The 22344-nt window shown below is 41.9% G+C and overlaps 1 protein-coding gene across 1 annotated transcript; it reads right to left on the bottom strand.

The window, feature by feature from the left end:
- Nucleotides 1-313: 313 nt before the first annotated feature.
- Nucleotides 314-22344, bottom strand: ctnnbip1 (catenin, beta interacting protein 1). Its single transcript, XM_086050793.1, has 4 exons — nucleotides 22173-22344; nucleotides 10565-10679; nucleotides 10163-10253; nucleotides 314-2554 (listed from the first exon to the last, which is right to left on the bottom strand). The coding sequence occupies exons 2-4, from the start codon at nucleotides 10658-10660 to the stop codon at nucleotides 2496-2498; spliced, it is 246 nt and encodes an 81-aa protein (XP_085906919.1). The 5' UTR covers nucleotides 10661-10679; nucleotides 22173-22344; the 3' UTR covers nucleotides 314-2495.

The raw sequence follows: 22344 nt of genomic DNA, 5'->3' as shown, positions 1-22344 counted from the left end.
TAGAAATAGAAAGTCTACACACCATTGCTCAAAGGCCAGGTTTTGGTGATATGAAGAAAAATTAGACCACAAACAATTGTATAGTTTTATAATAAATACTGTACCAAACAGGTGTAAATGGAGAAGCAAATGTGAACAGCAGAAAAGTAAGTCTGCATCATTTAACATAAAAAAAAAACATCTCCATCAAGGCCTTCACTTTGAAAAGGCTGGATCTTCAGACATCTTGTCAGTTTAGTAGGTTGTAGGATGTATTGGAAATGACCAATTCAAAATTGTGCTCAATGGTGTTCAAGGAAGCGAAAGAGAGCAGTCACTGTTTCAAATGCCTTTAATGGTTCAGTTGGTATAGGTTTCGAAGCTTTAGGTCAAGACATTGTCAGCAGCCAAAACAAAAACAACCAATCACTGTTGACTGAGATTAAAATAATATACAAAGTCCCCCCCTTCTAAAAACAAACAAAATCACAGTAAAAATCCAACAGCAGCATGCTTTCTCTCACACACACATACACGCGCACTCACGCAGTAACAAAGGTTGCAGAACAACCTTGATAAGAAAAATGTACACTAAGACAGCTTCAGAAGGGAAAAAAAAATGCATAGACAGAAAAATAGAACACAAAAGTAAACAAAGATATTTCTTTGCCCTCCCATCTGTTGGCTGTTTATACTGATTGATGAGCGAGGAGTGAGCATATTAAGGAAAGAAAAAAAACAAGGGAATAAAAAGCACACAACGGTCAAGGTGAGATGAGGCAAAGCTCCTCAGCGGACATGCTTGACTTTCAAACGTTACAATGACATCATTAAGTTATACAAAGTGTACTCAAAACACATTAAATACTGAGCATGTGACTAGAAAAGCACCCTGATTAAGATTATTAGGTTGAGTCAATGAAAGGACTTTTTTTTCCCCCCAGTTTGAACGGAATCTGTGTATCTTTTTTTTTTTTTTTTTGCCAATATCCCATTTGATAGTAGTGCAAAAGAGAGAGAGTACAGACACAAATAGCACACACAGTTCTGCTGTTTTGGTTGCTTGTAGTTAAGTGACCAAGTAGTTTTTGACCACTGCAACGATGCGTTTGAGGAACAGGAATCGGTTCAGTAAACAATAAATTACAACATGTCTCTCTTTTTTTTTTTTTTTTTAAGCAAATGTCTCTATGTGCTAATTAAAAAAATAGCACACAATCATCAGTTTCCCCAAGTAACTGTACAATAATTTTTTTTTCTCCTCCCATTCACAATAACCCCAAAACAACAACTACCATGTTTTAGGGAGAATGTGCACCTGTGTCTTCTAGTGTCTTTTTTTTCTTCTTGTTCACACTTGTTTAAAAATAAAGCAGCACAAGCGCAAAGTGGGGCTTCGGTTCAAATGGGAAGGAAAAAAAAGAATCCCCCCCCCCCCCACGCAATGGTTTACACATAAATCACGTTGATCCTGTCAGCCCCCAGAATTTGCCACCGGTGATGAATGGCGGGTCTGCTGTCAACGTGAACACACACGCACACATCAGCTAGCTGCTCACTTTAGCATGTGTGCATTAAAAAAACAAACCAAAAAGAATAAAGATCACATGCACGTGGCTATTTTTAGAAACATTTTTGTTCTTGAACACTGAGTTTCCCCAAAAGTGTTTGTAAGCATTTGGCCGTGTGTCATTTGAAATGTGTGTCAAGACCGTGTTTTCCAAGTCTATTATGAAAGGGAACCTGTCGAATGCCGGGCTCATTTTAAAACGCACGGCCGTTTAAAACTATTGGCGTTGTTTCTCGCGCCGATTTGAAAGGACATGCACGTCGCCGAATAGAGGCTTCCGATTGGCCAAAATGCACTCAAGCATTGATAAAAGTATTAACGTGTAAGGACTTTTTTTTTCTTTAAAACTCCGTAGTGTGTGGGCATCGATCTTTTTAACCTCGGAGGTAGGAATTAACTTGGCCTTCGACAAAAACCTGATTCAACGCCATTGCGTTGATGGGCTCGGTGGTAAAAGTGACGATCATCAACGTCAAATCCATACCTGGGTGGAGGGAAAACAACAAGGAATGGTCAGTGTTTGCGCTGAGTGACAAGATGACCGGTGAATGCGCCAGTGACTTTGTCGCAACTTTCTTAAAAGGAGCAGCTGGTGTTTGTAAAAGAGGCCCCGCAGATCAATCACGACACAGTCACCACACGTCGCTGCTTCTCATTTGATCCAACACGTGACTGAGAAAATAACAACAACAAAAAAAAGAAATTACATTTGATGTTCATCCACAAAATTTGAGCGCTTCCGCCGTCATCCGCTTTGACGGATGACCAAGGAATCGACCCGCGGCGATCCGCTTTGAGTGCGTCTCCTCTAAATTGGAAGGGAGACAGACAGAAGGGGCCTGGCTGTCGCCTCCAAGTCGATCCTCCACTCTTGAGCTCATCTGACTTGGCCGGGCGGTGCGGCGTGCGGGGGCGGGGGGGAGGGGGAGGGGGAGAGGTCTCGTGGTCACTGTCGTCGATCCTCCGTCTCTGACCGCGAGAACGCCATCACTACGTCCTCAGCACCTGTCAGACAAAGAGTCAGGCGGGAAATGTTTTTGGAAGTTGAATCCGTCAGCATGCCCTGCCAGACGTCAGTTGACCTTCGGCCGACCCGGGCTGTCTGGTGTAGAGCGGCTCAAACTTCTGTTCCCCTCAAAATAGCACCGTTCTCAATGGGACCTTCAAAGCAGCACACATTTTTCTGTACCCTTCCCCAGATCCTGTCTAGGAGATCTACACACAATTCCTTTGAATTCCTCCTTGCACTGTGCTCTGATGTGCACTGTCAATTGCGCAACCTGATATAGACAGGCGTGTGCCTTTCCAAACTACATCAAATCGACTGAATTTCCCAAATTAAGCTGTGGGAACATCACGGATGATCAGTGCAAACAGGATCCTGCTGAGCTCCATTTTGTGAATACTTACAGTACAATACAATACAGTAATCCATACTTCTTTTTTCAGTTTGGCTGGCCCTGCGACTGCGAAAATTTGATCTCATACACTCAAAATCGCTGTTCGCTAACCGTGTTAACGACTGTCTTTTAAGTTTAAAATGGCGGTGAAGGGGTTGGTAATGCACCAAGAGCATTTGCTCATCGCTGAAAGAAAGAAGAGGAAGAAACGCAAGAAGAAGAACAAGAACATGTAGTAGTCATGTCAACCAATGCGTGACAAAAGGCGCAATAACCGATCAGGATTCTACCTTCAAGCCCCTATCCCACTGAGTGGTGAACAACTGTGAGTGTTTTTTCGAAGGCAGTGAATGTTGCGTTCACGTCAGAGTTCTCCAGGATTCGTTCAATGTCGCAAAACTTTGTTGCTGCAAGGACATTTTGAACATGACAAGAAAAGTACAGGCCAACGCATGTCGAACGTCCGACGACCATTTGGCGAACATTTGCGACCTTGAACGAACCTTGACGCGAACGCGCATTTTTCTACCTTCAAGAGTTAGAAAAGTTCAGCCCTCGGTGGGATTCTCTGAGCTACAATGCGATGTGGGATTCTAGAACTGTTCCCAAGTTGGGAGTGGAAATTTCAAATCTAACCAGAACTCATTCGCTGCCTTCAACACGATTAGGGAATGGGACTTTTTGTCAAATAAATTTCCCTGAAAAACGCAACCTATAGTCCAGCGTATATTGTGAAGAATTCCCAATTCCATCACTGAGTGTGTGTTGAGCGTAGCAGACAAGTTTGATCCACATGGGGTGCTTTATCAAACATTTTATGACGCTCCTGATGCTCTTATTTCCTTCAAACTTCCACCCAACTTGTGGACCAACAATGGCCATGGGGATGTGTTGCGCGATTTCCCTTTACCGCAATTAACTAGGAGCAAGCACTCAGAAGAAGGAAGCGACATGAGTCACAGTTGTGGACGCCTACGCACATATAAGTAGGCCGTCTGCTGTTAATAAACAAAGCATCGGTCATTCATCACGTTGTCATAGCTGCGCACACCTGCTGGGAAACCTTTGAACAACACTGCAAACCGTCATTCAACCCCCTCCATTCTTTATAAATGGTCCCGATTTTATTTGCCAAATAGATGGAAGGAATCAATGTCAGGCACTCTACTAGTGTCGTATTATGAGAGAAACACTTCCGGTATATGCATTCATTAAAAACAAAAATATCTCGCATTCTTATACAATAGCTTTAGGTGTCGCCCTCTAAGGCCGGGTACACACAAACATTTTTCAAACCATAAAACATTTGATATCTTTGGTAGACCCCACACGTAAAGATAAAAAAAAACAACAACAAAAAAACAGGCATTTAACATTGTTGGTGGTATTGTGTGTGGGGTGTTCAGATAATCTCAACAGAGCTCCCTAACCAAAAAGATTCTCCTCCACCACTACACCGCTCGCTAAACGCTGGCAACGCACAAGTACATGGTGAGCCTAATGAAGGCCTTTTTTAGCGCCCTTAATTGGATTGAACGTTATACGGCATTAAATTGTCGGGCATTTGATGTCCTTGATCGGGAGGGGGCAAAATCAGACCAGTTGTCTTTATGTGTTAGATTTGGGGGCTACTATTTTTTTATCTGCTTTATTAATCAAAACATCTGCAACAAGTAACCCAAAAACGCAGCATTTCATTACAGCTTATATAGAAAATTACTAAATTAACATAAAACAGCATACAGGATACACAAAGATTCAGGTTGAAACATAAACACTAATTGAAAAGACGTTTCTTGACTGGTGTTCTGTTGACTGTTGACGAACTGAATGTTGGCATAAATACCGCCAACATCTTTTCAGACAGCTACGGAGGAAACAGCAGCTAGTGAGCGTTTAAAAAAAACAAAAAACAAAAAAAAAAACTGTTATCTCCACATCCCTCAAGTGCCTGTTCAATTTAATTACTGTGCAGATATCAAAGTAGGCCAGAGACCTTGAGCTTTCTCCTTCATTTGGCACAAACAGCAGACCCTCCTCAACAGACTGAGACAATTATCATGTTTCTATACGCCATTCAGGCCGAGCTTGGCAGGATGTTTTTTTTTTTTTTTTGGAGGGGGTTGGGTGCTTTTAATGTGAACTTTGAAGCTTCTTGTCTCATGGGAGCACACTGGCCTACTAAAATGCGGTCGTGGTAATGAAGCCGCCCAACAGGCGAGAGCAAACAGGACACGGCGTGTTGATATTTGCTGTGAAGAAGGCAGGTGCGCTTCGGGAAGATGAACAATTACGCAACACGCAATGGCATTCGGCTGAACGGTGTAGCAACTTCGAATGACACGTTTGACACTGCTTAGCTTGTGCAGATTGTCTAAAGGGACGACGGCAACTGGGGGAGGACGGGCAAAGTGCATCTGTTTCACTTTGAGTCAAGTTCGGACCTCGCTCGGCCACAAACAAACATACGCACCCCTTCAATACACAATAAAGCGCTACACAAAGAAGCTGCGGCTTACGCACTGGAAAGGCCGGGCCTCTTAAAGCCGTTGCCAGGCGACAGATAATGGCCAGAATGCTGCAGGCAAAGTGCTTTTAGCTCGTTTCAACACAGCGCAATGTCCGGCCTTAGTCGGGAGCCATCCCTTTCACGGCTCTACTAGCATGATGCAGCTCTGGGTTGTGGATTACTGCCACTAAATCAACAACAACAACAACAACAGCAACAGGCATGTGATCCCATTTGCACAGGATAAACTCTAAGAGGAAGAATAGCTCTGGGTTGCTCACAAAGACACTTGAGTGAGTTTGTTTTCAAAATCAATCACACAAATCAAGACAGATCACTGTTAAAAATTGGAAAAGTGAAAAGATTTGGAAAGTTTGTGCCACGAAAAAAACCCTTGCAAATTTTTTATCAGGCTTACAAGTTAGATGTGGAGTCTTTTTAATGAGGAGACATGAGAAAGCTTCATCCTCTGTGAAAAATGTGAAAAATAATGCTGCAGTCACTGGTAGGCAAAGTAGTGTTCTAGGTCACAATCTGCGCCCCCCCCTCTGTATGCATGGTCAAGCTTAACATGTTGACAACAACACTCAGATAAGCTGCACATTTGGATAATGAATCACTGCTTACTTGCTTAATCAGTGTCACGTTTGGCTTGTGCACTCGTAAGAATTACTGCGTTTCCTTCAATAGTCTTTCCTTACGAAGCAGACAATTAGGAAGTGAACCAGGGGGAATATTTGACGCATAAGGTATAATAATCACTGTGTTGACGAATATGTGATGATGTTTGCACTTGCTGAACGACTGTAAGGCAATATGCACTCTATTGTGTATTTCAATCAATGTCACTAAGCAAATCAGGGTGGAGTGTAACGAACCAACTGTACTGACAACGTGGTTACTGGAATGGCAAGTAGCGTTACCAAGCGGCAATGCCTCCTTTTTGTTCATCTCGGGGAGGAAAAAAGGGAGAGGCGATTATTACTTCCAGGTGGACAATGCACTTGAACTAACGTGACTAATCTCGGCACACCGGGTGTTGAGAGACACGATTTGTGGACACAGTACATGCCATTTAGGATTCTCCATCCAGTGATACTTGAAAGCTGAAAGGAGGAAACATGAAACTAGTATCAAAGTTGTTTTCTCCTCCAACTGGGAAGACGATGTGGATGGCTTCTTTGGGCCACACAGATTTATTGAGGGAGACTGAGACAGAGGCTGCGTATTTGCACTGAAATGTCTTTGAGATAGAGATGAAAGCGCATTGAAAGCTAAAATGAAGACTAGATATGAGAGCCGATTCAATTTTAATTGGAGATCCATCCTAACACAACAAGTCTGCATTTTCCAAAACTGTTAAGCAAAAATAAGACATTCCACTAGCTTCAAGGACACCCAGTGAAACAAGAGACCATATTTGTGCATGACGACATGCGACTGACGGAGGACAGTTAAAATATCACACTCAGGGTGAGTAATTAGCGTGCCAGCTAGCTTCTTATTCCAATCTATCGCTGCAGCGTGGCGCAACACCACCGAAAGCCCACCGGGGAGCTTAGAGTTCCTGGGACAAGTGAGGTTGCTATGGCAACTCCTTTACGTAGCGCTCCGCCTTTGTTGAGGCGTCCTTCTGTTTCTGGGAGGAAGAACTTTCCTTTGTTAAATAAGACAGGCTAAAGAGCCCATTGGTCTGGCTTACTGTGATGCCGACTGAAATGTTTTAAAATATGTTGTATTTGAATTAAAACAATGAAGGAGTACGATCCCAGAGTAACCCTTATTTTTATTTTGATATTACCAGAGGTGGGTAGTAACGAGTTCCATTTACTCCGTTACATTTACTTGAGTAAGTTTTGGGAAATTTTGTACTTCTAGAAGTAGTTTTAAATGACTATACTTTTTACTTTAACCCATTACTTAAATCCCCTCCGCGTACGTATGCGTCTCTCTCTCTCTCTCTCTCTCTCTCTCTCTCTCTCTCTCTCTCAGGGAAAGGCGCATTTATTTTGTCAGAGACCTGCGCCAGGCTCTACCATGTGACTGTGTTTCACCAATCAAACGTAGCCGTACGGCCGTATAGCCCTGCGGTCTCGTCACGTCATATTCAACTTCAGCCGCGGCAAAGAGTTGTTTTCGGATGAAACGGATGGAAAATGTAACGCAGCAATGCTGACTATGCAGACACAGTATTGACTTTACCTTAAGATTATTTTAAGATCTTCTTAATTTAAATGTAATTCATTTTATTGATTGGATGGACTTTAATTTGCTTAAAGATGATTATTTTGGAGTTTTGTCTGATTGAATGGTTGTTTTTAAAAAAATAAAAAATAAATGAGATGATGCTACAGTTACTCAGAACTTGAGTAGTTTTTTCACCAAGTACTTTTTTACTTTTACTCAAGTAATTATTTGGATGACTACTTTTTACTTCTACTTGAGTCATATTATTCTGAAATAACAGTACTTTTACTTGAGTACAATTTTGGGCTACTCTACCCACCTCTGGATATTACCACATACTACACAACTAATTTCCAATTGGGATCTGGCAGGAGTCTGCTCAAATCACAAACCTCAACAAAATTTAGTGTATCAACGGCAGATGAAAAAACTAAAACGTTATTTTCAAAACCAATGACAGAAAAGCTGTCCTCCTCGGCCGGATTAAAATTGCAAAACATCCCGTGTTTGTGTGTATGGTAATGAGCCAATTAAACGTGGGTCCGATGCAAATGCAGTGACTTCTGTAGATATCTGTATAACGACGTCTGCATTGATTCTTCAAGTTTCTTAGGAGGAAGAAACCACATCTTATATTAGAGCAGCAGGACACTTCCAAACAGATAACATTGCAACACTTTTTTTTTTTTTTTAATTTCTTCTGAATGACAACGTGCTTGTCCGACTCATACTGTACTGCGTGCAGCGCCGACTTAGCAAGTCGTAATGTTTGCTGTGCCCCTGCCGCCCTCCAAGCATGGCGCCATCCATCGACGAGGCTGTGTCTGACACATGACCCTATCACGACACGATGAGAACCCATAGTATGAATCCATACTTCAATGCGTTTCTAACTCATCAGCATATTGCTGTCATGTCAAAGGGGATGACATCTTGCTGTTTAGAACAGGAAGCCAAGAAGGAACACTTGACATGCTGGGACGGAGGAGTCACCCACCCCGCAGTCTTTCAAAATGCCAACCACCGAAGCAAATATAGACTGTTTACATTTTGATCACAGCTGTTTTCATACCAATGTGACATGTATGACACGTGTTATGTGACGCAACAGCAAAACAACAAGAGGGATCATCATTTCAGATAATCACACCAGCAAGGGGAAGGAGGAAGCGGTAAAATGTGTGCTATCATTTTATGCATTCTGCTGCAGTTTTTGTGAGGTTGGGAAAATGTCTATTCTGATGTAAGATCACACCACCAATGAGGGTGTGTACAGCTTGATCCCTTTCTGTACTCCAGCACACTTTGGGGAAAAAAAACCAACAATTGTACAACTGCAATGAAAGGCAATCATCCTTAATTTCATTTCATTATCCCCCAAAACTGTATTATGCAGTTATTTGTTATCGTATTAAATTGCCTTAAATTTATCATGGCGCGATTACAATTTTAGATGAGTCATTTCTGGATTTAAGTAGCTGGCTTATTAAAAACAATTGCGTATAGTGTTGCACGATTACGACATGTAAATGAGATCAAATTGTGGAATTCATATCAATGAGCCTTTCCAAATCACCTTGATGGTTGTAACACATGTCCTTGAGCGCTAGACTGAACATTTCCAAGTGATTAACGGCACTACAGTTCGTTCCATGAGGCCTAATTACGGCACTTTGGATAAGATGAACACCACTAATTATTTATTAGCACACAGTGGGAGGGGGGCCGGCAGTCTGCCAACAGACACTAAATGTGTCTCTTTCTGTGATGTATAATGCATACTCGGCACACCTTTTGCCAGCTGTCTTGGTTCATAAATACTGAGAGTCTCCCTAATTGCACAGATACTGTATATCGCCAGGATCCTAAAAGGAGAAGAAAAAAAGCATAGCAAGGACATGCAGCACAGACTGATAAGAAATAAAAATCTATTTCAATTTTGTGTGTGCGTAACATTTCTTGTAATATGTGATGCACTTGTAAAATGATCCAAAACAGCATTAAATACTGCAGGCCAGTGAAGGTCTGTGCAAAGTCATGCAGTCGCTCCATGTAACACTATGAGAGTGCCATCTTGTGGCAGTCTTATGAAGAAAGCGGCTGGAGCAAAAATGTGGTCAAAGGCGCCATCTGATGGCAAAAATCCTTCACGGCAACCACCTCCCTCTAATAAATCACATTATCTGAACGCTTGATCATGCGGACAGAGGTCAGACTTGTGGTGTTTAGAGCTTTTGGCCAGCCGTGTGAAAAGCAGACGTTAAATTTATTTATTTTTTTTAAATCACACGGAGCACACAAGATGATTCATTCTTTTGCAGTCAGTTTGCTTTGCTTGTGTGAGTAATCCTCGAGTGCTGTGGGACACTCAGAGGGCGTGAGTCAGGGAATCTGTGAGGTCTGCTGGGGTACCCACACCAGAAAAATGTGTGCAGGGATCACTTCCAGTTGTGTGACTGTGACAAAAGTGCCTCTGTGACGTGCGACTACACTACACTGCGCATGAGTCAGCCTTACCCTGATCGATGCTGTGCTGTGGCAGCTGGCTCATCTGACTGTGGACCACACCTGCATAATTTCGAAGAAAAGCCTCTTCACTTGGCGTGAGCTGTAAATAATGTGGCAAAAATAGATCATGAATAAACAATCTGTAATCTACCCTTACCAACACAGAGTACGTTTAACGTCTACTTTGCCTAAACATTTCCCACATACTGCGGGAGTGCCAATCAAAACAGAACTCGCTTTTGCAAATGCAGAATCCAGCTCATTAGATGTTGTGGAATAGATTTAGGTCTCATTTGTGGCTGGTGAATTCACATGATCACAACCAGGGCACATTTAAAGCAATTGCAGATGCAAGCGGATGTAGACATGAAATGGGCTGGACAAGATCACGGCATGTTCTGCTCTACGTACATTTGATCCCATTTTTTTGAGCATTAGCAGGACCCGCACTTTCTGCTGGATGTACATGTCTTCAGGAGACTTTCCCGGGGCCTCCTCGCGGTTCATCCCCCCTGCTCCTGTGGCTCTGTGCACACACACACACACAAACAATAAAGCATGGCCACTTGACTTTACTTACACACACACACAGAAAGAAACAGCTACACATTTCAAGACTGAAAAGCACAAGGGATAAGGAACAAACCACAAGCTATTGAAAAGACTCCTCACTTTGATTATAAATACTTTTCCTTTCCTCTGGCACCTTGTTATTTGTTGCCTGGTGTTTGGACTGACATGATTGATCAAATAACTGAGAAAATCTAATCTAAATAGAATTCCAAGTAAAATCTTTGCCTTAAAGCTTTGTAGTTATCATTTTTCGCACAAGGGAGTATCTTAATGTTACAAGTAGTATTGTAAGGTTGCAGTAAAAGACAGAGAATGAAAGTTTTTGCAACATTTCACACTTACAAAAGAAGATTAAGTACAATGTATCTACTGCAGAGCAGAATTAACTAGTGTGCCACAACAAGGCATCTACGATCATCGACACGATGTACCGATTTTAGCTAATTCACTACAGCCTACTACTGCTAATTAGAACATCTTTGTATTGCTTCCACAAATGGCCAAGGAAAGAGACTGCCTCCGGTGCACTTTCAATTAATTTAATGAACAACCAGTAACAAAATAAACCAGTAATAAGTGGATTCATACACAAGCTGCTCAGGCCAAAACTGAAACCCATGCACTCAATATACCAGACTGGCTAACATTTAGCCAGTTGACAGTCAGCCACTAACCTCAGCTCACAACAGCCAACTCTACAATCTTATTCACTGACTCCCACGTCACTCACCAGGCCAGGCTCCACCGTTCAAAACCACACATGCTCAAAGTCACAGATATAAGTGTGGAACGTGAGAATAAGTGGACAAAAAATAAAAGCTGCACCTCACATGCACATTTTGTATTTTAATGCAAAATTCATTTTGACTTGAATACTCTTATCGGTGGAATTACTTGTAGAATAATCGATTCTCAAAATAATTGATAGCTGCAATCCTACTGATATCACTGACTTTTTTTTGTGTACAACAAGCCACTTATGTTTTTTCCTTTTGGCAATGGACAGTCTGGAAGTCAGTGCAAGTGCAAGGGCCTGAATTCTATGACAACAAATTCAAGCCATAGAATTGTCTCCTTCAGATAATCATGTCAGCACTCAATCTGACAAGATTGCATGGCTGCATGACAGTTGGTCATAGACAACAATTTGCTGACTCATCACCTTTATAGACTGGCTGTTGGGAAACTTGAGCTACTTTAGCAATAGCAGTGAGTAAGGCTGCATGATATTGGGACAAACATGACGTGCCATATACAGTAGGTGTTGAATTTGCAATATGGATATTATTGCGATATTTAACATGTACTTAAAGAAATGACAGATGTAAGCATACAATTCCATGCGAAATTTATTGTTCATCTCTGCGACACGCATATTATTGTCATCATCGCAATGACAATATGTTTTTGATATATTGTGCAGCCCTAGCAATGAGTGTAAAAGGTCATCATCCAGAACAGCAAAAGGAGAGGGCAAGAAAAAAATGCAGATGAAGTGTTGTATAGTCTGGTAAAAGGATGATCTCACACAGATAATCCCCCCCGCCCCCAGGCAGGGATAAATTGTTCGAAGCTCGTCAGTAGTCCTCACTACACAGTCGGCAAGGCCTCATTAATATTTAATGTAAGTTTTCTCACAGATCTCATCCGTGCCTGCTCCTTCTCTCTCTTTTTCTCGGTCTATCTAATGACCTATTTTCACTGTCAGTCTGCAGCGATGCAAAATACAGACAGCCAAAGAGGGAGGAAGTGCGGAGGATTGTCAAAAGGTGATAAAAGGAGCTGGCAAAGCACACACGCATCAAGGTCAGCTGCTGTCGCATTAGATCCCACCTATCATGCACCAAGCATGCGGTGCAGCTTCATATCCAACCAGCTTTTGCTAATTGAGTAAGTGCAAGCTCGGCTTTACACAAAGGAGTCATGAATCTAAATGAAATGTTAAAATAAAAGCCATGGGGAGGAGAATATCAGTATGCAAGAAAGATTTTGTTCCTTAAGAATTTGTCTTTGGGATCTACAGTGACTCTGACAGTTCTGGCAATTTAGTTTGGCCTCTTATCTATATAAAAGGACCACTAATATATGTTGACAGGCTCTTTGATGCAGGGCTACAGTTAATTGAAGAGTTAGCTCAAATAGGGATCTGGGTACATGGATGGAGCTGCCGTTTTGGTTGCCACTGTGAGCAGGTGATTTGACTTTGATCTGATCCCATGTTTCTTTACCAAGGTCTGTCTCATTCGAGTGTTGACTTTCAGCACTATCTACCTACATTTTAAACCGTACAAACCGGGGTAAAAAAAAATAAATAAATAAATACGGTATTTTCCAGAATATAAGGCGCACCTTTATATATAAGCCGCACCCACTCTATTAAAAAAAACAACAAAAAAAAAAAAAAACATATATCTTTGTTGAAAAATAGGGCCCGTGTACGGCGCGCCATCGCTGACGTCGCTACCGGGGTAGTATATTGGGAGCGCACTGGAGGCGCCGTGACAACTGTTGTTACATGCAAGATGAACTCACTGTGTTTCTTGCTTGATTCAGATGGCTGAAATATATAAACATCGTGAACTGTTGCTGTGTTAGGGGGTGCAGCAATGCCACCCACAATCGCAAAGGAAGAAAACAACGGACTGAGTTTTTACAGGTTTCCTGCTTGGTGAAAGACCAAGGAAACCCTTGTCATGTCAAAACGAAGTTGGATGGCTTGGTTATCAGCTGTAAGATGAAAACATTTCACCATAAACAACCTTCCGTCTTGAGCGAGAGTATGCTCCATACATTTTCATTGCGGTAAATTAAAAATAGAGCTTGGAATCCTCTTGCTTTGTCTCTTTTAGTCACATACGTGCATGCACTCAGAGAGATAAAAGGAAAGAAGGAATGATCAACGATCACATAAACTGTTAAAAAGGACATAAGTACGTTCATTTGTGTAGCTTAAGTGGACGGTTCACAAGCAAACACACCGTAGTCCAAATGACGGTGTTATTGTTCGCCGCCTTCATCATCTGCAGGTCCTGCACCTACCCGTTTGTAAATTGCACGAGAGGCTAAAGATTTACAATGTTTAAATTGCTCTGAAGTGTAGGCACTCACACTACACACAAGGCACTCGAAAAAATTCGGCGCACACAAAAGGTGGAAGTAGGTCCGGTTCGCAGCTCCACTCAGTGTGGGGAACTCTGTCGAGATCCAAACCATTTATAATGTCTATTTTTCGTTCTCTGGCTTCACTGTCTAATTTATCTGTGTAAAGCTCCGCCAATTTTTTGTATTTTAACACGTTTTGGAATCGACAAATACACAGCCTTTAACGTGCTGCTGCCACTCTAGTTTGTCACGTAATTCATAACTTAGTGCATAGCGCCCTCGCCTGTTGAACTCCTCCACGTGCAGTCACATCCTGTTAATGGCAATGGTACATCACTCAGTGGTATTGGATCGTATTGCAATTCTGGTAAGACTCCCCCCTATAGGTGGAAGAAAAATCCACAAAATAGACGCACCTGACTTATAACTCACATGGTTCAAACCCGAGGAAAAAAGTCGGGGCGTATAGTCCGGGAAATACGTTACTTCACCACAAATGAAACAAAGTACATAATTAATACCACATTCTAATACAGTGAACCCACACCGATTTACGGTTTGCTATTGAAGAATTCACTTATTTACATTTTTTTGTGTGGAACATTTTTCCAGACAAAATCCACTCGTCTAGGTTTTTGAGTTTTTTATGTTATGCTGCGATGTCACAAGATGGCGGCAAAGCAATGAGTTATAGGAAAAATCTAGCTGCAGAATGTTGAAGCGACACATCTCAACTGTAAGATTTTTGTATGTTGGGAGGAGCCAAATTGAGCCAGAGTTAGTGAAAAACATTACAGATAATATGAATGGCAAAAAAAAAGACAAAAAAGAAAGCGCAATCAAACAAACATTTGATTGCTACTGCTTTCGCACTTCTGTTTACAGGAAATTTTAAAAACGGGGGGTTGGGCCGGGGTCATCAATTACTCACATTTCTTCACTGGACCAGCGAGTTGCACACATTTACATTATGACCAAAGCTTCTGTAAAGTCGTGTTTTAGAGAGGGTTCACAAAAAAAGCGCAAACCAGTGGCACAACTGAGAACCAGAAAAGCCAGATTAGAATCTCGACAAACATGGCCTTGAATCAGAATCTGATCACAATGATTGGGAGTTTAGTAAGAAAAAGAAAGGAGCAGTTTACGAGCCAAAGCGTACCACGTCAAGAGTAAAAAATGGAGGTGGATGAAGACACATATTTGTTCTGCATATGCCACAGAGAAAAAATGTGAATAATATAAATCACCATTTTACCTTGGATCTAGTGGATGAACAATGACTAATAGCCCAACGGTGCTTGAAACCACCCACCCTCCCAAGAATGGAACGATAAGACAACAAAGGCTCATTAATATTCATACCTATTTTGAGACGTGATAACATTTGTACAGCTGCTTCTGCCGGAAAAAAAGGCTTTCATGTTCCACATTCATTTTCTGTATAAAATAGGACAACTGGTTTCGTGAAAGGGACATTTGGATCTACCTGCTTGGTGTTTGAAAATGTGGACATTTCGTTTAGTGTCCTCACAGTACCTAGGCTGCACGCTGTCTCAAATACTGTAATTGGTATTCTTACGCTTAAGCTTAAAATAAATAAATAAAAGCAGGTTTATTTTCTCTTACTCCACTGTTACCATGTAATTTGAGGAACAAAAAAGTTCAAAAATCAATCTTTTCAGAAAGTCTCCGGATATTCAATTATTCATTTTATTCATGCTTTGGGCCCGTAAAAGTGCTTAGCAAATGTATGAGACTACCAGTCCTAAAAACGACGAGGCCAACCAGCATCAGTGCTTTAATGCAGACTCTCAGGCAGGACATTAACTCATTCTACCCCAATGCCACATTTACAGTATATGTCATTTCAATATGGGTCTGAAAAAGTCGAGTACTGAATGAGTTAAATGACATTAAAACGTATGAATGCTATTAATTACTAATCAGAAGTGTATGAATACTGTACACCTATTGGTTGAATGAATGTCAGCGAATGCTCTCCTCTGTGTGAGGCATTTTAGAACATTTCAAGGGCAACAATAAAGACGCTGTCAAGATCCTTTGTGTAGGTCTGATGTTAGGTGGGCTGGATAGACACTAATCCCTTGAGGGATGCTCAACTGGGATCAGACACATGCAGCTAATATCCCAGGCGGAATCAAAGCCGTTTGTTCTTTAATGCTGAGCTTGGTCTATCCACCCCCTCCCATCCAACAACACCAACATCCATCCACCCTTCTTTGCGCTGGCTTGTCAAGAGTTGTGATGTTGGTGTTTGGCCTTTAGATGAAGAAAATGGAGTTCAGAACATTCTGAAGAGAGATTCTTTCATCCGCATTGCAACACTATTTAAACAAAGTAGGCTAGCCATATTAGCACGTAAGTATGAATGTATTACTTCCATAGCGCTCATGACATGAATTCTCAGAATTCTCAACACGAAAGGCAGGCACTCTACGCTATTTAGTTTTGTCTGATATATGTATTAATGTGAATTGGGTGTATTGGAACTCAGACCAAATCTGTCTTTCTGTCTGCATTTCTCATTTATTGATTCGGCGTTAAAGCAACTATTTAATGAAACATTATTCAAGCACTAAACACATTTATTAGTACAGGAAGGAGCACGCCAACTAGGCAATTCTGGAAATTTATACGACTTAGGGGCATATACTCACATGTGCTTAAAGGTCAGGGTGCAAACATTGAAAACTTTTCTGTAGCCCTCTAGAACCCCCTTTACAATGCATAACTGTCATTAAAATGTGATTAGGTCGTTGGTAGACAGCAGTTTAATCACTAAATACAATTCAGAATGTGTCGACTGCCGTATGAATATCGCGGCCCCTCACCTTCGGCTTTTTCCGGGGATGTGACGTCACAGTAGCCATAGGCTTCAGTGACAACTAATCATGAACGGTCTAATAATGCCCCCTTCTGTCGGCTCGCGTGTTTCAAAATCCTCTCATTCCAAAACATCGCTCGGCATTGAATGTGCTGTGTTTGTAGCGCATGGAAATTGTACAATCTCTGGTGTAGCGAGCTGTTTAGCGATATCTATGTCACTTCTGGTGGCTAGAGCCACTATTCCTCGAGCTACCATGAGGGTCGGAAACACTCGGAATGAGTAAGTAAAACCTATTTTCTAATCAATCTGTGGTTGACAACTTGCAGGAAGTGACTTGTATGTATTATAAAACCTATTACCAATGAGAATATGAATTTTAACAGACTCTGAAAAATGTTTGCGCCCTGACCTTTAAGTCAGAAAAGGCGAGAAAATGTGCAGTGACATCCCTAGTTACAGATATATTTCTTCAACAATAATATTGTAATTTTAAGTGTATAAATGGGTGTGCTCTGCTTCAATCCATTTTCTATAGCTGCTAAATGCAATAATTTGTGCAGCTAATACTTTTAAATCCCACTTTCCTGCCTGCACCGAGACAGAAAAAATCTTTGGCATTCAGTCTGCTGGAAACTAGAGGACCATTGTAGCATTCACGGGGAGTTCCTGAATCCTGAAGCATGGATTTATAGTATCATGATGATTTGGTTTGACATTTATCCTGACAAATACTTTTAATAGAGCACAAAGTTACCATCAGTACATGCACGCTTTTATGGCCAGCATTTCCCTTAAGTGGAAGTCACAACAATATTAACGGAATTACTGTGTTGATAAATGCTAAATGGAAAGCATAGTGTGCTAATTATTTTGTTTTTTGCAAGATGGAAAATCGATTCATGAGGACTCTATAATGTATCATGGCCCACGTGGCCAAGAAAATAGATACGACGTCTGGATTTACGAGAGAAGCAGCTCCAGCAAATGAGATGGGGCTCATTTCAGTACTTATTTGCTGAATGTCACAGAAATCATCACACTAGTGCAACGTTTCTAAAAGACATCAGAGAGTTAGATTAATAGCTCTTTAAATGACACACTGGTCTAAGTCATTTAGCATCTAAGAGAAAAGATAAGAAACTCATAAAAGATATAACAATTTACACTGACTGAGCTAAGTATGCATTCAGGGATTACATGCAATGTGAAAGGTCCTCATATTTGCAGAGGGTCATGAAGGGCAGAGAGTGTTAGCACGGCCTTGTCCACTTGCGCCGCTTGCTACTTGGCTGAATCTGAAGCTCACATGATGCACAACATTGGACTGTTTTCACAACTCAAACTCCTCCAGGAAGCAGATGAACAGGAAATAAGCCAAAAATGAGTCTCCTCCCAATCTTTCAGTAATCGTAAGTGGAGTTGAGACATAAAGACAGCAAATGTCTACACTGACCTCTGGTTGACCTGGCAAAAACCAGAGCGAGACATATAACTTGAATTCACAAGTGAGGCGCGCTAGTAACCTCAGCGTATGTGCAGGGAAACTCAAGTAGGCTGCAAGCATGGTGCAGCGATTGCCAACTGAAGTGCCAATAACCTGCTCGGTTCTGGAGACCATGTGACCACAGGGCTACAACATACTGGAATGTCCAAGTACATTATTTGGACAATATTCTGTTTAACTGGTAAGCTGCCAACCAGTGCACTGCAAAATACTGCAGGTCTATAATCAAAACAGTAACTAAACTAGCGCAGTGTGTGGCACTTGGCATTAGCCTAATAGCATAACTACCTGAGTCATTCTTTAACTGTCACGATCTCAATTAAAAAAATGAATGCATGCTAAACCATGTTTTTTTCTGTCTTTCTGTGTAGTGTCAAATACAAATACGACCTTTTAATAATACGAAATTAGTTATTGATCCAGACATAAATTTGAAAGGCAGTGGTCAAGACCATCAAGTGAATGGAGGTTGAGAATGCAGAAAGCTTCCCCCCAGTCTTGTCAGAGGTAGTAATGCCCATCACGTGAAGAAAACCTGGCTGCTGCTGTCTGTCTTCTGTGTTTTGAAGATTCAACGGTCTGTGCATTCCATTTCCTGTTCCGCTTCACGACAATGTAATGGTGTTTATTATATTCATTCACACAGCTTTATTTTTCCTGCCCAGCGGAGGTAATAACTGCTAACTGTCTCAATTGGCAGTGGGCAGTGAAAGTCAAATGACAAAACGCTTGCTTAGGCTGGCCGAATGGCGACGGGCTGCCCTTGTTTGAAGCCACCTCCTCACATGGGCCGTGCCTGCAACAATGGCTACAGTATTGGCGAACAATGGCCATGAAGTGGATTGTGCAAACGTGATTGATAAGTAGGTCATGTCTTGTTGTCACCACTTGAGGCATAAACTCAAACAATCCAGCTCAACTGAACAGATTTGCTTCGGAGCTGGCATTCTTAGGTGAGGCTGACTGTCTTAAGGCTAATATGTAACAAGAAATAATACCAACATAATAAGCTTCTACTAGAGGTTAAAAGTAACATTATGGGTGGAGGCATCTCTTGGTGGGGGAGCCCCTTATTTGAGCAAATAGGAAATCTATTCAATATTAATGCCTGCTGTATTACAATGAATGTCTCGTGACACTGTAGTTTAAAACTAAGAAGGGACCATTATGAAGACAAACAGTAAGAACGGAGGCAGATTGAGGGGAAATTAGAGCTTGCGTAGCTCCCTGGAACATAAACACAAACGAACAGTTTTACAAATATATCCAATGCGTTTTATCTCATGGTGGAGTATATGGTGCCACACGGCATCAGTCATAACGAGGCTCTCCCAAAGTCCCTGAAGAGGCTTGCTCAAAGGCACTGCAACAGAAGCTGCAGCCTTTTAAGTTGCTCCCTGGGGGTTCAGGCAGCAAGATTTCAAAACCTGTGCAAACATCAAATTCTGACTTGAGAATCATTATATGATGTCCGTGCAAGGGAAAGTATAGTGCAGGGTAGATGTGTAAAACGCCACGAGCAAATGGAACCTCTGCAGCTGAACACGATCCGCAGTTAGGGAGCGCTGACTGACCTCACAAAAATGTTTCAGTCTTGGAAACAGGAATACTACATTCATGGTCAAACCGCCATCATCAGGAAGCCTTAATGAATTGTGCAGCTATTGTTAAAAAAATATTACAAACAATATTTTTTCATTAACACTTTCTCCAAGTTGATTAACTCATTCAGTATCAGACTTTTTTTTAGACCCTCTGTGCAATGACATATAAATATGTCATTGTGATGGAATGAGTTAAGCTAATTAGAATTATGCTGAGCGAAACATGTGGTCCTCTCGAGCCATCTGTCTGTTTGGACAAGTTAAATCGAGCCACCAAAGGACATACGCAGCTTTCGAGCCAACGTAACAGAGCACAGAAGGCTACTATATGGCCCGGTAATGCTGACAGGGTGTCAAAATCCTGCGCCAAACCAAGCAGGAGGCTGTGAGCTGATCCGCAGCTCACAGGCAACTGATGAGCAACTTCGGGCTTAAAAAAAAAAGTCACCTGCCAAAATCACAGAATCTGGCCTCCACAAGGCCTTCAGTAAGGGTGATGTGCAACAAACCGGGGTGAGGTTGGCATATTGCGGCACATGAGAAAAGCTGCTCACTGCCAGGAGGGGGTCGCAGGACTTGACCCCATCGGGCCCGGCGCTCTTCCCAATGCTCCTGAAAGGGTGCCAGCTACAATACATAAATGGCTGTCAGCAACCTCACATGCAGAAAGCGAACACTGTGAGGCAGGGTGGCACAATGCATCCATGCAGGCATGATCCAAAAATAGAAAAGCCTCGGAGGAGTCGAGCCATTAGCGGATTTACACAGGAAAACCAATTGAGAGGCATTCATGGTTAGGAAAACATTAATACAGAAGAGGAATTAAACGAAGTGTGTTCCTTACAGGTTTTAAATTTACATACATTATTTGATATCTGAAATCAGAGATGGGGGACTCGAGCCACATGACTTGAATGGAGTCAGACTCGAGTTGCTATTTTTAGGACTTGCTTGTCAAAAACATGCGAATGACTTGACTTGACTCGGGACCTGGTACCCAAATGACTCGATTTGACTTAGACTTGAACCTCATGACTTCACAAGTCATCTTATTTATAATTTGAAATCTGCATTTGAAAACAGTTTTTCTTATTTGAAAATGGGGATAGAGAAAGAGAGAGAGGGCTTTTGTTTAATTTACGGCAACCTGGCAACCCAGTTGTATCACTTGTTAGTGTAAAGTGGCAACGTAAACACCAACAGCGTCGGAGCAACTTTGAGGATCATTAATTTGAATTAAGGGATTATTTTGTCCCTGACGTTGACAAAATGGATGGAAAAACGCAACATAATGGACGTAAACGTAATGACTTGACTAGCTTGAATTTGGTGGCGACTCGACTTGACTTGCTTGATATTTTTGCGTAGTGACTTGGGACTTGCTTGAGACTTGATGGTTACGAATCGGGACTTACTTGTGACATGCACATATGTGACTTACCTCTGTATGAAATAGGGCCAATGATTCCCAATCAATGTGAAGCGGCACAATAATGTGCGGGAAAATTCCTAAGGTGTGTAGTGGGAAATTAGGGAATGTCACTTAATTGGTCCAAAAATCAGCATTGACTAAACCCATACATCGTTGCTCATCTATCTACACAGTATCTATACCAGCTGCTTCTAGTGACAGGGAACAAATGCTTCTAAGGATACAATTATCCTGTGTACTACGGTATAGAGTATGAATTATGAGGGGAAAAGGCGAAAGGATAACAACATAGCCTCGTGTATATTTTCAATATTGGTGAGCTAGTTTTCTAATGTAAACTATGTTCCTTGGTTCAGTAAAGGTTGGGAAACGCTGTTAATGTAATGATGGATAAGATTGAATGAATCAAACTTAGTTCTTAAAATTTAGATTATTTTAGACTTGACAGCTAGCTGACGCGTTTCACTTGTACATCTACATGAAATACAAACCAAACTCACACAACGGATGCGTAAAATGTGTTTTTCTTTAAAAGAGAAAGACATAATTGCAGTGATGGGTTCAAGCATTCATGTTGCGGGACGTTCAAACTGTAGCAGCGCTTCTGCTAGCACGCAAGCGAACATTTTCGTCACGATTTTAAACGTTTTTTCCCCACCGTGGAAAGCAGCACGGGCTAGGTGTAGCATAACCGACTCGCATTTATGTTCGACTTTACGTTTTTTATGCATTGAGCCGCCGCTTCAGTCCCACTGCCCAGAATAAAGTCGCCGATGCTAACCAGCCAAGCTAAACTGGCTAGCACGCCCGAGACAAAAGCCTTGAATGAAGAAGTTCCTCTGGGTGCGAACGCCAACCGGGTGCCGCTACTCTGCTAGAGGGCTAGGAAGCCAGGTTTCGTCAAAATAGCCCGAAGCCGCGCACAGTCATGTTAGCAAGGAAAAAGGTGATCTTACCCCTCCTGGTCCAGCTTTTCTTTCTTGTGCGCTATGTTTGAATGGAGTGTGTGGCGTCCTGTTCCGGGGTCACATCCCTCCTGCTCCTGTCGGCGCACAGCGGCGGCTCAACGCAGCGGTCCTGCTGCTTCTTGTAACGCCACTCTTAGCCACACGGGGCGCTGTGCAGCCA

The sequence above is a fragment of the Filicampus tigris genome, chromosome 1 (assembly GCF_054856515.1).
Source record: "Filicampus tigris isolate MCC_2025a chromosome 1, RoL_Ftig_1.0, whole genome shotgun sequence".
Classification (NCBI taxonomy): domain Eukaryota; kingdom Metazoa; phylum Chordata; class Actinopteri; order Syngnathiformes; family Syngnathidae; genus Filicampus; species Filicampus tigris.
This window is presented reverse-complemented; position numbering and strand designations above follow the sequence as displayed.

Excerpts from the sequence above, each read along its gene's own strand:
- ctnnbip1 (XM_086050793.1), bottom strand. The coding sequence starts at position 10,660 with ATGAACCGCGAGGAGGCCCCGGGAAAGTCTCCTGAAGACATGTACATC. Across the intron at positions 10,254-10,564 it reads TCAAAAAAATGGGATCAAAT|CTCACGCCAAGTGAAGAGGC; the intron begins GTACGTAGAGCA and ends CATTATTTACAG. Across the intron at positions 2,555-10,162 it reads ACAGCACAGCATCGATCAGG|GTGCTGAGGACGTAGTGATG; the intron begins GTAAGGCTGACT and ends TTTGTCTGACAG.